The 14050-nt window shown below is 36.3% G+C and overlaps 1 protein-coding gene across 1 annotated transcript in view; it reads right to left on the reverse strand.

The window, feature by feature from the left end:
* The window catches only part of DCN (decorin), a 19407-nt gene that overhangs the window by 4485 nt on the left and 872 nt on the right, over nt 1–14050 (reverse strand). Inside the window, exons 2-5 of the mRNA XM_010133759.1 lie at nt 13946–14048; nt 4557–4770; nt 4255–4368; nt 2974–3067 (exon numbers count right to left, since the gene is read on the reverse strand). Coding sequence (XP_010132061.1) covers nt 2974–3067; nt 4255–4368; nt 4557–4770; nt 13946–14048 — 525 coding nt within the window. The remainder of the gene's footprint in view (nt 1–2973; nt 3068–4254; nt 4369–4556; nt 4771–13945; nt 14049–14050) is intronic.

Here is a 14050-nt window from a genome sequence, read left to right on the forward strand (position 1 = left end):
AGTGAAACTGGAAAATTGTGGCTGTGCTAGAAAAGTGGATCTAACTCCCACAAGGAGTGAAATTATATGTAATTACATCTCTTCTAAATGTGATGCAAACACTCAGTGACTCGAGGCTATGTTTTCAAATGAAATAAGTCAATATTAGTGTGTAAAATGCAGGGTGATTAAGAGTGTTAGGAAAGAATATGGTCTCCATCTCCCTTCTCTTTACTATGGGAAAAAAGTGAAGAATTTTGAAAAATCGCTCTTGCTTCATGTATTATCATACTGCTTGCTTTGATATTACTGAATAGGTAACATTTTTCCAATGTTTTAGCTGATATATTCAAAATGTCCTAAATCATTGAAAAACATAATCAAAAACATATTTACAAATTGAAGAAATTCTCAAATATTTTTTCACCTTCTTTTGTCTCCAACATCCCTGCTGGCCCATTTTCACTTTTTTTTCACAGAATCACAGAATCATCTGGTTGAAAGAGACCTTTAAGATCATCAAGTCCAACCGTTCACCCTGCACTGCCAGGGTCCCTCAATCATGTCCCTCAGCACCACATCCACACACCTTTTAAATACTTCTAGGGAAGGAGACTCCACCACCTCCCTGGGCAACCTGTTCCAATGCATAATGACCTTTTGTGTAAAGACATTTTTCCTGATATCCAACCTAAATTTCCCCTGATGCAACTTGAGGCCATTTCCTGTCATCCTGTCATTCGTAACATGGGAGAAGAGACTGACCCCCACCTCCCTACAACGTCCTTTCACGTGGTTGTAGACATGTAATTGAAGTTTTTAACAAACTTTATACAGCTTCAGCTGTATGGATCTAGATCTTTTCAGTAGACTTAAATAGGATTAGACATTAGTAACATCCGTTCCGTAGTGTGTCTTTCCTCCTATGGAGCACAGGAGCGTTAACCAGCAAAGCCTTTGTTCAGTTTACATTCCTAAGATTATTTTTCCCCACTGAAGTACTTGATGAAGACTTTTGAAAGACTTAAGAGTAATTTTACAAAGAAAACAACCAAACAAAAAGGACAAATATTGGCAGTTTGCTAGAACTGAAGAATTCAAATGAAAAGGAGCAGTAGAGCTACACTGAACTCTTGTGTGAAACATTTTATGGTTCAAAACACCTTAACACAGTCCAAAAAATGACCAGTTTCTCAAAGTTTAACTGTGCTTTAGGGCAGCTGTTAGACTCGTGAGTATGAGTTGACATGATCCAGGAGGAGAGTAATCTGACACCAGGCTGATGTTCCTGAAGTCTCAAATGTGTAAACAAAAGCTGGTTTTTGGTTGCCTTCTTCTGTGGTACAAGGGACACACTGCCCCTTAGATTTATCCCATATGCTGTCCTGAAGTTCTGCCATAGCTCCCTTCTTTCTTCATCTGTCTGCCCTATGTCCAACGTGCTCCTTTTTTGCCAGTCTGTGTTCTGCCTTAACTTTTCAACTTTGCAAAAGAGGATTTCTGGCTATGCTCAGGTTGCCTGCTTAAGCACAGGCCAGAGAGCAGTTTAAAACTCAGTGCCTTCTCTGAGCAGCTCCGCATCTCCACACCCTGATCAGCAGAGTATCTTGTTTCTCTGTACAGTACAGCCACAATAGAGGCATCCCAAGGTTAGATATTTTCAGTAGTCCATCAGCACTTGCTGCATAAAACTTCACGTCTTAAGAAGGACTTGAACAATATCATCTGTGTAATGTTGCCTGTTTATCCAAGTGTGAATATGAAAAAGCAGAAAAATTGTCATCTGCAGGACAACTGACACATCTCACACCTCTCTCCTCCAGTAAATTACTCTCTCCTTCAGTAGTTATGATCTTCATTTGGTTTTGGAAGTTTTCTTTATCTTTTCTCTGGAGGTTGTTACATTTTATACTAAGCCTGTAACCATAAAAAATACCTGCTTTGTGGTCCCCTAACCCATAATTACAGTATTTTTATTTTTTCATTAAAATCTAGCAGCAGATTTTTTTGAACATCCAACATGAGTTGAAATGTCTTATTTTACAAGCTTTAGAAAGCTGTTCTAAGCTTTATCACTTGGAATTGCCAGATTCAAAATACATATAAACTTCATTGCACTATATTGCTGTCCAACCTACTATAAACAGTGATAAACTTAACTCCTGTTGCTCAGTAATTTTTCTTTGATTTCTGTTTTCTGCCTTCATTATGACAAATTTAAGGATTAAGATAAAGATCTGGGTCTTAGATCCAGTAATCTGATTAATGCTCTTTTAGATCAATTACACTTCTATTTTCATACAAAAGTTTTAAAGTATCGTAGTATAGATATACCTTATTAGTAAATGCCCATTTTAGCATGTTATCTAATGTGAACTAATTCACAAATAATTCTGTATGTCTATAACTACTCTCTGGAAATTCTCCTTCAAGCACTATTCACAGACTAGTAAGGTAAAATCACTCTGAAAACCTGAAACTTTTCCATTTATATTGTATGATTTTTGTTTAATTTTTTTTGGTGTAATGATCCTGGACCTATTGCAGAGTTGCCTGTCTTAAGTAACAAAGGAAACATGGTTGCAAGCAGTTTTGGTTCTCATGTGCTTTTTTCCCTCAGTTTCCAGAACAAATTGCATGAGCAATCCAGTGTCCCAAGAAAACTGCATAAACTGAAGATGGAAATACGATGTTAGAAAAAACTAATTGCTCTCTTTATCTTTTTTTTTTCTTTTTCTTTTTTCTTTAAATCACAGAAACACTTGTTCTGGGCATACAGCACTCATAATTGAAAACAGCTTGAAAACATTAGGGGGAAAAAAGTGTTTTGTTCTCTTGTCAGTACATGTTGTTAGAAGCTTCTCCTGCTAAGTTCTGTACTGCTTCAGTGATGATAATACTTATGAAGCCCAAAATGATGTTTTCTATTTGTGTGTGTGGTGGTTACATTTTCAACCTATATTTTATGTGAAAAGAAAAAAAATTACTTCTTACTTTGCCAAGTTGGTGAGTCCAGACAAACTTTCAGCATCGATTTTGCTGATTTTGTTGCCATCAAGGTGAAGTTCAGTAAGGGATGGGGGAAGGCCTGAAAGAGAGAACACCATCAAATTACTTTTGTTAAAACCTGTTTATCATCCTTTTTTAAAGGACTTGTGTTATACCGAGGTTCTTTACAGAAACAAAAACATTTGGCCAAGAACAATTCAGTGAGAAACAAGGAACTTTCACAGTTGGGGAAACTGAAAACACCTAGTAACAATTTATTTGGTATGAAATAAGACCAAGATTCTAAGGTCATTACAGAACAGTTAATTCTTAAAAAATAGCTAAATGAAATCTTTCTCAGATATGAATTCTGATCTTCATGATTATGTAAATGGGATGTATATAACAGTATAAGAGAAAGAGCCTTTATTTTATCCAGGCAGTATAAATAAATCTACAAACATTGAGTACCTAGATATTTAACAAATGACAGCAGCAGAAAATGAGATTATAAAAATGAGGTGAAATAATTTTAATGTCATTTTAAATAGGGCACATACTGGTTTGCAAATTCTGTTTATCAGGAAAAAAATTGGAACCAAATATTTTAACTATCTGAGGTCCCTCAAAGGGACATCCAAAACAGGAAATGTGGGAAGAAAGAAATAACAACTAGTATTAACTTTCAAAAAGTTTTCAGCTATTTCAAAACAATCTGCTGGCTAAACTATGAATAAATTGAATATAATTTCCTCTGGATTGGAACCATTCCGTTTGTTTTACTTTGTTTTAATAGGCTATTTTGAAGTCTTTCTTATTTTGTAGCAATTTGCAATGAAGTACTTTTTAAAATAGCAAATGTTTCTGTTTTGTATAGGAATGTATTTTTTTGTTTCAAATGCACAGACTTTTTGAAGGTTGATTTTATGCTCATAGAACTTCAGTTAATTCTTCATCTGTGTAATGTTGATCAGGCTCACCAAGAAGGGCTGGAAAGTGAAAACATTCTTCCACTTTACATTTCAGCAATGAGACAAGAAAAGCAAAATAACATAAGATGGCTCATTTCTGGCAGTGCACCTCTTGTGGAGCTTCTCATAATAGAAAAGCAAAATTTTCCAAACCAATAAAAGTCAACTGACTAAAAAATGAAGTAGTCAAGTAATGGAAACTCTAACAACTGACTCAAAAGGCTTCCATAATAATTTTTTTTCTTTTTTTCCAGCTGACTACAAGCCACTATATTATACCCATGGAAATCTGTGAAATATTAATGGAATTTCTTACCTTTTGGAATGCTAGTAATGTTGGTGTCTGCGATACGGATGTAGGAGAGCCTCTTCATCCCCTGAAAAGCTCCATTTTCAATGCCTGAACTCTTGATTGGATTGGTGCCTAGTTCTGCCAACAAAACATGGTCATGAGCTCTGATGCAGTGTAGGTACCTCTATCCTTCAGGTCAAAGCTAATTTGGAGCTACAATCTATTGGAGCATTTCTTGACTTGCTACATAAAATCACTGACTGAACTAAACCCAACATCTTTAAAAAACACTGAGTTGATTTTATTATAATTTCTCATGCTCATACCTAAGACAATGACTTGATTCAGTCCATTAAAGACAGCTTTCCTCAACTTGGAGATGTCATTCTCATGGGCCCGTATCTCCTGAAGAGACTTCGGCATGTTTTCTGGGAGTTCCTTCAAGTTGTTCTTGGACAGGTAAAGTCTTTCCAGTTTCTTCAGAGGAGCAAAAGCTAATGGGCTTATTTTGCTGATTTTGTTGTTAACAAGGATCAATGCCTGTGGAATAATAATGAAGGAGATCTCAGATGATCACTAGGGAAATTATTGGAGGAATGAAACATATAAAAATTATTATTTTCTACTGTCTTTTGATGTTTTTTGATGACCAATCTAGTGAGCTGAAGAAAATGCAATGAAGTACTAAAACAATTAGATTAAGAACTTCTGAAATAGTGAAAGATAAGGCCCACGATACCAGTGTTATCTCATTGCTGAGGTATATACAGCTTCTGTTAACAACCACAATTTATACCCAAGAACAAGAAGAAGTTTTCCATTTGAAAGATGTGAAGAACAAGACATTCACATAAGATTAACATTTTCAGGTTTATTTGCTCTTTTTTCCCTGATTTTGTTTATTCTGAGGATACTTTTATACCTTATGCATCATCACACAACCATCCTAACCAATATTTCCTGAACAGAAAATTCTATGACTCCATACAGTGAAGGCAAAGCCCAGCTTAATAAAAAGAAGCATATCATCACCTTTTTCGTGTTAGTCTTATATTAGATTTCTGTCTGATATTAACTCATTTTTGCAATGATATAAGCTATTTTTTTGGTAAGCATAACTTGATTTGGAAGGGAAGCAGTTGGAAGCATCATACTCTACGTCCTGCAGTTAGTGATCATGGACCATATTTATTCTGCCTACTACACTGACGCCTAATCTACTTCTCACAACAGTTGTGATATTTAGACTCAGGGTAACTCTAAGTAAATTAGCTTTGTATACAGTCAGGAGAGAAAGGCCTCTATGGAATCTCTGTTACCGATAAAAACTGATCTCTGTATGCCTCTGAAATTTTACATTACTGCTAAGTCTCTTGTTGATTAACCAAATATGACATAAAAAGGTAGAAGAAAGTTCCATTACTGTCAGAAAAGAGATGCGGCTAATGAAAAAGATTTCATTTCATCTGTTTGCTCTCTACTTATGAGACTGACAGCACTGCACGTTTGTGTAGTGAATTAGGCAGAATAGGCTGTATAAATAGAGATATAATATCTACTGATTTATTACTAGAGAATAATTGTAGAGCATCTTTGTTCACTAACCCCATTACGCTATTTTCAGAAATAGAAAACAACAGTTGCTGCTAACCACAAATTTTTATATTGTATATACTAGTATTCAGTGCATTTTAAAACGCTTTTAATACTTTCAGAATTACACTTTAGTCTGTTTCTTTAAGGAAAATTGAACATTCAAGTCTTTCCACAATAAGTTAAGTATTGAAACAGTGCCAAGAAATTGATCAGCACCTCTCCATTGTGGAAATTGAGAGGTGAGAAGATAGTTAAAAATGGTATTTGATGTGTGTTTTTTCCCTAATCAACTCCTCTTGCAGATTATCCTGAGCAAAGCAAGCAATGTGTTCTGTGCGTGGTCTCACCAAGTACACGTAAAGCTGAGCATGTCTGGTTTTAATTTTGTAGGCTAGCTTGCAATAACACATTTGCAAGAGGAGGTAGAAAAGGTCACTCACAGTTCAGGAGTTTGTTTCCCTAACAATAAGCCTCTCCCAAAATAAATATATTGGTTTGTGAAACCAATGGCCCCAACTCTCTTTTATTTGAGCATGAGCTGTAAGATCTCTAATGAGAACACATGGGATACACACGGGGTGTGGTTTCTTGCGTCATCACTGCCCGAACAGTGATACAGAGGTAGATGCTGCCCATAGTGTAATACAGCTACTTGTGCAATATTAGGACGTGGGAAATAACCCAGATATTATGAGGGATACAGTTTCAATTATGCAGATGAGCCTCTTTCTCATGTTTTTATAATAATAACTGAATGCGCAACTGCTAATTACTTTTTTTTTAATTTTACCATGGATTTCTTTTCCATAGATCTCTAAGTCAACATTCAATGAGTTTAGACTCACCTTACCAGCACATTAAATTTTTATCCTGCATCATGCTTTGTTCTGCTTAGACATTTATTTCAACTAAAAATCTGCTTTATCTTTTTTTTCTTTTTTATTTGATTTGTTTTAACTTTGTTGACTTTTAGATGAAAAATGTTTGGGCTATGATTACCACAGACGATAATATGATGTGAAATATTTCTTGCTGGCAATAAATAGATATACATTCAGCTAGGCACTCAAATGTAAATATGCTCTGGATAGGTGATGATAAGAGGATTGTTATAGCTCTTCAGTGCAGAACTGATAGTCCTGACCAAACCCAGAAATTATTTAGGTATCTATCTAGGATTGCTTTGCCGATGCTTCCTCCTGAATATGATCATGTTAACTTGTGGAAACACACAGAACCATTGTTTTATTCAAACGCTAAGAAAATCTCTCACTTAGAAATTACAATATCTATCAAAGGTATGTTTAAAAATACTGATTTCACAGTGGGAATGTCTGTGTGGTGGTATAAGATGGGAAGATATCACAAGTCTGTAGTTTTTAACTTTTTTGTAGCAGAATATTGTTTCCCACTCATATACCACTCTGCAAGTTCCTGCTCACAGCACCTTAAACCTGCATTATTTTTTCACTCTGTTGTGCAGCTGCAAAGAAGAAAAAAATCACATATCAGAATTTGCAAGAGAAGTTTTACTGTCTCCCAGAGCAATAGCAAATGATGAGGATAACACACCAGCACAGCATCTGGCAAGCCATACCTCTGGATTCCTTTCCCACTTCACAATAACTCTATTATATGCAAGACTTGAAGAACTAAGTTATTAGCCTTGGAGCAATGCTGTTTACTTTCATCAGAATGTGCCCCGTATGGTTTGCATGTAACAAACATTAAAACAAAACAAAATAAAATAAAAAAACTCTGGGGAATTTAGAGGTCAGTAAAAACAGGAACTAAAGGATAAAAACCTAGGGAAAACATCTGCAGGCAGTGCTATTGAGGAAGGGATGTCAGGCAAAAACATGCCACATGGACTAGCTATCCTGAATAAAGCCCAGATGGCATGATGGGGCATTATATTTATCTTGTTAAAGGATGTATAAAAAAATGAATGCAGGGTAAGAAGTACTCAGAGAGAAAAAGAAGAGTCAACCTGCAAGTGCTAGAGCCGTTGGCCACAGATAGCACTTGTGATGTACCTAGCATGAAATGATTTGGCAGAAATCTGACAGGTTAAAAAAAGCGCAGGTATTGGTACTTTATTCAAAAATCTATCTTCTTCCACACTTCCATTTTTAGTGGAGGAAAAAGATATTTATTTTAAAATGAATGTATTCCCCCCACAAAAAAGAAAGAGTTGAAGCATATCTCTAATTCACAATACAAAAGACTGAGTACACAATGTACAGTTTTCAATGCGACCTGCTATGGATGCAAAGATATTCAGCTGTAGGTAAGAAAAGAGACAAGAAAGAAAGAGAAAATAAAGAGGCACAAGTGCATCAAGTATTAGAGACATCAATTTCCTACGGATAAGAGAAAAATTAGCTTCCATCCTCATTTTCCTGAAACAAAACCTTTTCTTGTTATCATATATAGCACGTAAACATTGCACAGTAAACATTGACTCTGTTATAACATTGCACTGTGATAATACCTACAGACAACCTTATCATGACCAGCAGTTTAAGCAGTGCTCAGAGAGAACAAAAATTCAAGCTTTCCTCCAAAGATGGCTTACTTTTTACTGAAACACCTCTGCTGTTAGTGTAGTCAGGAAAAAAAAATCAAAGATCACTGTATGACAGGAATAGATGCTGGCTCTGTTGAAGTCAGTGGGAGTCTTGCCATTTAGCTCCCTCTGGCCTGGTTTCCATGTCAAGTATTTATTCCCAAAACAAAAAGGAGGATTCACAATTCAGGAAAATTTTGGAACACTTGTTGGCAGGCTTTTGTCAAAATATACCCTGACAAACTGCAGAGGGAGCATGTGGGAATCACATAGAAACTAGCATAGGGCTATTCTTTTCGGGGTTTCCAAAATTCACAGGTTTTGCCCTGTCTGTTGGTGGAAGCAGGGAACTGGGTTTGTTCTGGTTTTTTGTGGGGTGTTTTTTTTTTTTGTGTAATTTCTTTATGTGAGAGTCTCAGGGGTTTGTTCTGAGGGGTTTTCATCTCCACTTTTGTTCCTCTTATTTTAGAATAGTGAAGTAAGAGCCTTGTCAAAATCAGAAGTGAGCTGTAAAATGATCAGCAAATTGTTATCAGCAATAATACATGGTGATACACCTGTTTTGCCAGCTGGGGATGGTGCTCTTACCTAACATCAAATCTTTAATGATGCATGCATCCTTCAGGGTTTAAACTGAAAAGTCAATCCGCTGACTCAGTGGAATTTCTTTAATTTCCTGGGTTATGTATTACATTATTACCTGGTTTTTATTACAGTTCTGCTAGAAACAGTAATGCCTCAAGAATTGTAAGCTCAGGAGACAGGCATCCAAATAACAATAATAATAATAATAGTAAAAATAATAAAATTGATCCTTTTTGTTTGCTTTATGTTTTTAGTTGTTAAGTCATACTCATAACCTGGACATATAGCCCAGCTTTTCTGCCAAATGATGAGGAGTGAATGCACACTTAGGAAAAAAATCCAAGCAACAAGTAATACAAAAAATTAAAACAAAACTTGACTTTCTTCTCTAATAGCATTACACAGAATTCTACAAAATAAGTATTCATTTTAAAATTCATTTTAAAAACCATAAACATAGATAAACTTGAAGGAACCAAGAGCCCCCAAGTCTGAAGAGGCCTCTGAGCAGAATTCCAGATATCTCTCGAAGGTCCCATGATCTACAGTTAGGGCAGGAAAAGCATAAAGTATAAAAAAACATGATGGTGCAATTATTCTTTATTTGTTGTCACTTACATTCTTTGGTAGGGTTTGGTAGTAACCAAAGTAGGGTAGTAACCCTGCCAAACCTAGGACCAAACAGGCATAGCTAAGAAAGGCAAGGAAAAAGGGATGACAGAAACAACAGGGAAGAGATTAATCAGTTGTGAGGTAAGGAGATGGCAAGGCGTTGAAACAACAGCCTGTCAGGATACATGAAAGAAGATTACGGGAAGCTGTTTCATCACGTCCACAGTAACTTGCTGAATAATCTCCCAAAGCCAAGGAGCCTGCTGCAGATCTGGTCCGCATGGCATCTGAGCTCTCATTGGTAAGACTTGTGTAACGTGACCTGCACAGATGACCAGGGAGCAGCTGGCATTTTCCTGCTCCAGAAAAAAATAAACTTAATGCTCTGGAGTATTTTGTTCTGTTGTTTTCCTCATATGTAAAGATCTTTATCCTCTGCACATTAAAAATATTTTGCATGCATGTGTTTTGTTGCACACTTGCTTTAGTGGAAAACCTATTGTGTGTCAAGCACAATGCAAAGGAGAGTCTGAGGAAACAGCAAATCTCTAAAGGAGTGCTCTATTTCAGAAAGAGTTTTTTACTTTTATTCCTCAGAATCCCTAGTAAGAATATCTGCCATTGATGATGACCCAAGTTTAAAACTTTTATCCCTTTCATGCAGGTCTTTCCTTTTGATACCAATACAACTGCTCTTAACAGTGTTGTATGCACAACCCTGGCTTTGCATAGTTCGACTTAAATCAAGCAATGTTTCATTGATTTCAGGCCAATAGTGCATTCATCTTCTTTCGCTGTGCTAACACTGTGCCATTAAAAAATCCCTGCTGGAAGAGTATGCGGTCACTATTCCATGGTTTGTGCTGTTCTTATATCAATCTAATTCACAGCAGCTTCTTTAACTTCTTTCTCCAAGTGCCAGGCGTTATGCTGGTTTGCTTTGGCTTTGCCACGCAGCATGCAACTCCATGTGCTGTTTTTGTAGACTCCTCCTCCATTTTGCATGAGGGCTTATTCATGTAGTATTTTGGATTCTTTATTGTGTCCATGGGGTCAAAGTACTGTACTCTATCCAGAAGTGTCAGTCTGCCTGGAAAATTCTGATAGTGTCATAGAAGACTTTTTTCCTGGCTTTTCCAAGAGTGCGTCTCTGATTGTTTTGCCACATAAGGTTTTCACATAGTATCAGACAGTTTTCTGAAACCGTGAAACTCAGCACTCAGCCCTAAAAAAAGACTGTTTTCAATTTTTTTACCCTATTCTCCCAAGTCCTCTGGTGTAAAAAAAATTATTTTACCTTTTATTTTCAAACAGTATGAAGTTTCAGTGAGTTTTTATAGTATAAAATTCATAGCCACTTTTTCCTGCATACATTTAAAACTATAAAAATACCAATTGCACCAAAACTTCTGACTCTGATGTTTTCTGACAGACATCTATTATTTGCAGATAAATATTGCCTTGCATTCTTTCTAATTGCTTGTCATATTTCCACAGCTGCAAATTTTAACTGCTCTTTTACCTACTCAGTAAAGTTTTCTGATACAAAAAGTATTTTTGTAGGCACTAACTTCTGTTTTATTTCTATTTCTGTGTATTGCACACTCAGAGTTTAAGCAACTACATTTGTCCTGAAAGAGAAGCCATGGGAAAGTTTCTTCATTTGGGCTTTAGTACAAGTTGAACTTTATGTTCACCAAGCTTGTTCATTAAAATCTATTCTATATCTATGATGCCTATGGTTGGTGATGTCTATAGGTATTAGGAAGGAATTTAAAAGGAATACTCAAAAGCAACAAGCTGAATATATTGAGTTTTTTTCAAGATCTATGAAAATTCGAATTTAAGGAATTGTTCACTTAAGTGATCACTACATTCAAGACATTAACTGCAGTTGCAACAATTTTAGATTTTGGAATAATAATACTGATAATTTACATAAATATTCCTGGTTTAGTAGAATATAAGAAGGTTTAGGGAAGTCTAAGAACCCTAGAGACTTTTGAACATCATGCTATGAAGTGTAACTCTAACACAAGACACCTTGATCAGAAAATAAGATTAAAAAGCATATACAAGTTTATACAGAGAGAGATATATATATCACAGACGCTCATATCACATATATCTCCTTAAAAGAAAAGTGACAATGGAGTGCTGTCCACAACAAAATGTTTGAGTCATATTTATTTAAAAACAATATTCCCCTTTCACTATGACTCTGAGGAATAATTAATTGCAAGGTGGGCAATGGGAATCATACCCAGACATTTCACAAGAATGGTGCCTGCTGAGAGGAAAGATGGTGACATAGAGGAACTAGTTACACAGAGGAACTACATGACTAAATTATTATTTTGGGGAGGAGATGAGATGACCATTTTTTGTTCTTGAGTAAATCTAGGAAAGCTGCATTCTTTTGGTGGGTATTTATTAGAACTTACGATACCGTTATAATTCTTCTGTATGATTTCCAGTGGTCCCTATGCACGTACATGTTCCTAAGAATCTGCTTCTGGGAGTAAGACAAACAAATCTTTTCCCTGAAGAGTTACCTATTTAACTCACTATTAAATTATATCTGATGTAATAAAAGAGAGAAAAAAAATCCATAGAGTTAACCTCAATGAGATGATGTAGCTCACACCACCTTAACTCACAGCAGGATGTGTAGCAGAGTCCTGAGCTGAGTGCCAAGTAGGCAAAAGTCACCAAGGGCAATACTTTTCATCTGCAATACCATGCTCTGACTCATAACATGCAGTGTCATGCAGAGGGATTGCAAAAAGATTTATTTCACTGACAAGACCTTTTTTTTTTAGAACCTTGCAGAAGATCTTCACTGAAAACACAGGACCTCTCTCCAAGGCAGAAGGAAGCCAAAACAAGTGGGCAGGCATTAGGGTGTTGAATCTGTTCAGTAGCCAAGCAGAGGAATTGAAAAAATTCTGGGGCACAAGTCATCTCATTCTAAAACCAAGCCAGGTGAAATGTGATGTGAAGGACCTATGTCTCTTTGTTGCCTGTAGAAGTTAGCTATGTAACTCGCTCAAGTATAGACATCTGTGCTAAAATTAGATGACAGGAACCTCATCATGATTTACTCATGCAGCTTCCTCTACTACAGACAGACTGGAATTGTGCCTATTCCTAGAATTTTTTTTAAAGCTTTTCTTCTTGATGTTGTATTAAAACAAAAATTTAAGATGGAATATAGAAGTAATTGAGATAAATGTTTATAGGATCCTTTTTTTCCCGAAGTATGAGTGGCTGAATGCAGATTCTTGTTTGAATTAGTGCTTGTTGGAGTGATGGCACTGGCATTGGATAAAAATTGTGAGTTGGCTTCTTGGTTATGAATGAAGCAATAGAACAGAAAGAGGCTATGAAAAGCCAGGAAAGCAAATCCAAGTAGTTTATACTGGTTATAATCAAAAAAGGATCAAACAGAGTAATACACAGAATAAATAGAGTTGGTGAAAGGCTAGAAACATAGTATATTCAGAAATATGCCTGAGCTGGGATATTACTTTCAAAGGCAGAGAAGTAATAGCCTTTTTCTGATCTGGAAAGAAAGACATATTTAAAAAAAATTGAGGCAAGACCTTGAGGTATGAATTTTAAGATGTTGATAAAATTATAGCAATATGGGAAGAGAACCTCAGACAGAGAAACAAAAATCTGGAAACAGAGGAAGGTAGTTGTCTGGTGGAAACTTGGAAAAGAAGAGGTGAACCAGAGAAAAAGGCAGTCACAGGAACCAGGGAGGGAAACTATTTCAGCAAAGAGGAAAACAGACAGCAGTGTTGGAAGAGATGACACGTAAAGGAGAATGAGGACGGAGTTTTGCTAGGAGAATGTTCTTGTAAAAACACTATTTCATAGTAGTGCAGGGGGCAGAAAATTGATTTGAAAAGATTCTTTAACTAAAATTAGTACAGAAAAACTGCTGACAATGATGGAATCTCTGTGAGCTCAGAGGTGGGAGGAGAAGGAATACACTAACAAGGAAGTGAGGTGGCAGGGTTGAGGTAGATCTGCTTTTTAAATAGAAATAACCAAGTCACTGTGCCAAAGGGACTGAATACATAAATACATAGGTAAGAAAAGCTATAATGGAAATCAGGAGACTGAATGGACAGGAGACACGTATGAAGAGCTGAAAGGAGATGAGAAAATCCTGTGGTATAAGAAAGCATTCAGGAGAGGAATGGGAAAGGAAATAAATAGGCTGGGCTGGTGGAGGAATATCACTGAGTTATCCTTAAAAAACCGAGTGCCACGCCAAAACCACATTTTCTCCCGCCCGCCCCTTTTTTTTTTTGGTGAATGCTAGTTCATTTATACACTCACATGAAGATTCTTCAAGTGCTTGAAATCTCCTTCTTTAATTTCAGTGATTTTGTTGTTCTGCAAGTCCAGCAGAGTTGTGTCGGGAGGAAGGTCTTTTGGCACTCT

This window comes from Buceros rhinoceros, unplaced genomic scaffold (genome assembly GCF_000710305.1).
Source record: "Buceros rhinoceros silvestris isolate BGI_N320 unplaced genomic scaffold, ASM71030v1 scaffold10913, whole genome shotgun sequence".
Classification (NCBI taxonomy): domain Eukaryota; kingdom Metazoa; phylum Chordata; class Aves; order Bucerotiformes; family Bucerotidae; genus Buceros; species Buceros rhinoceros.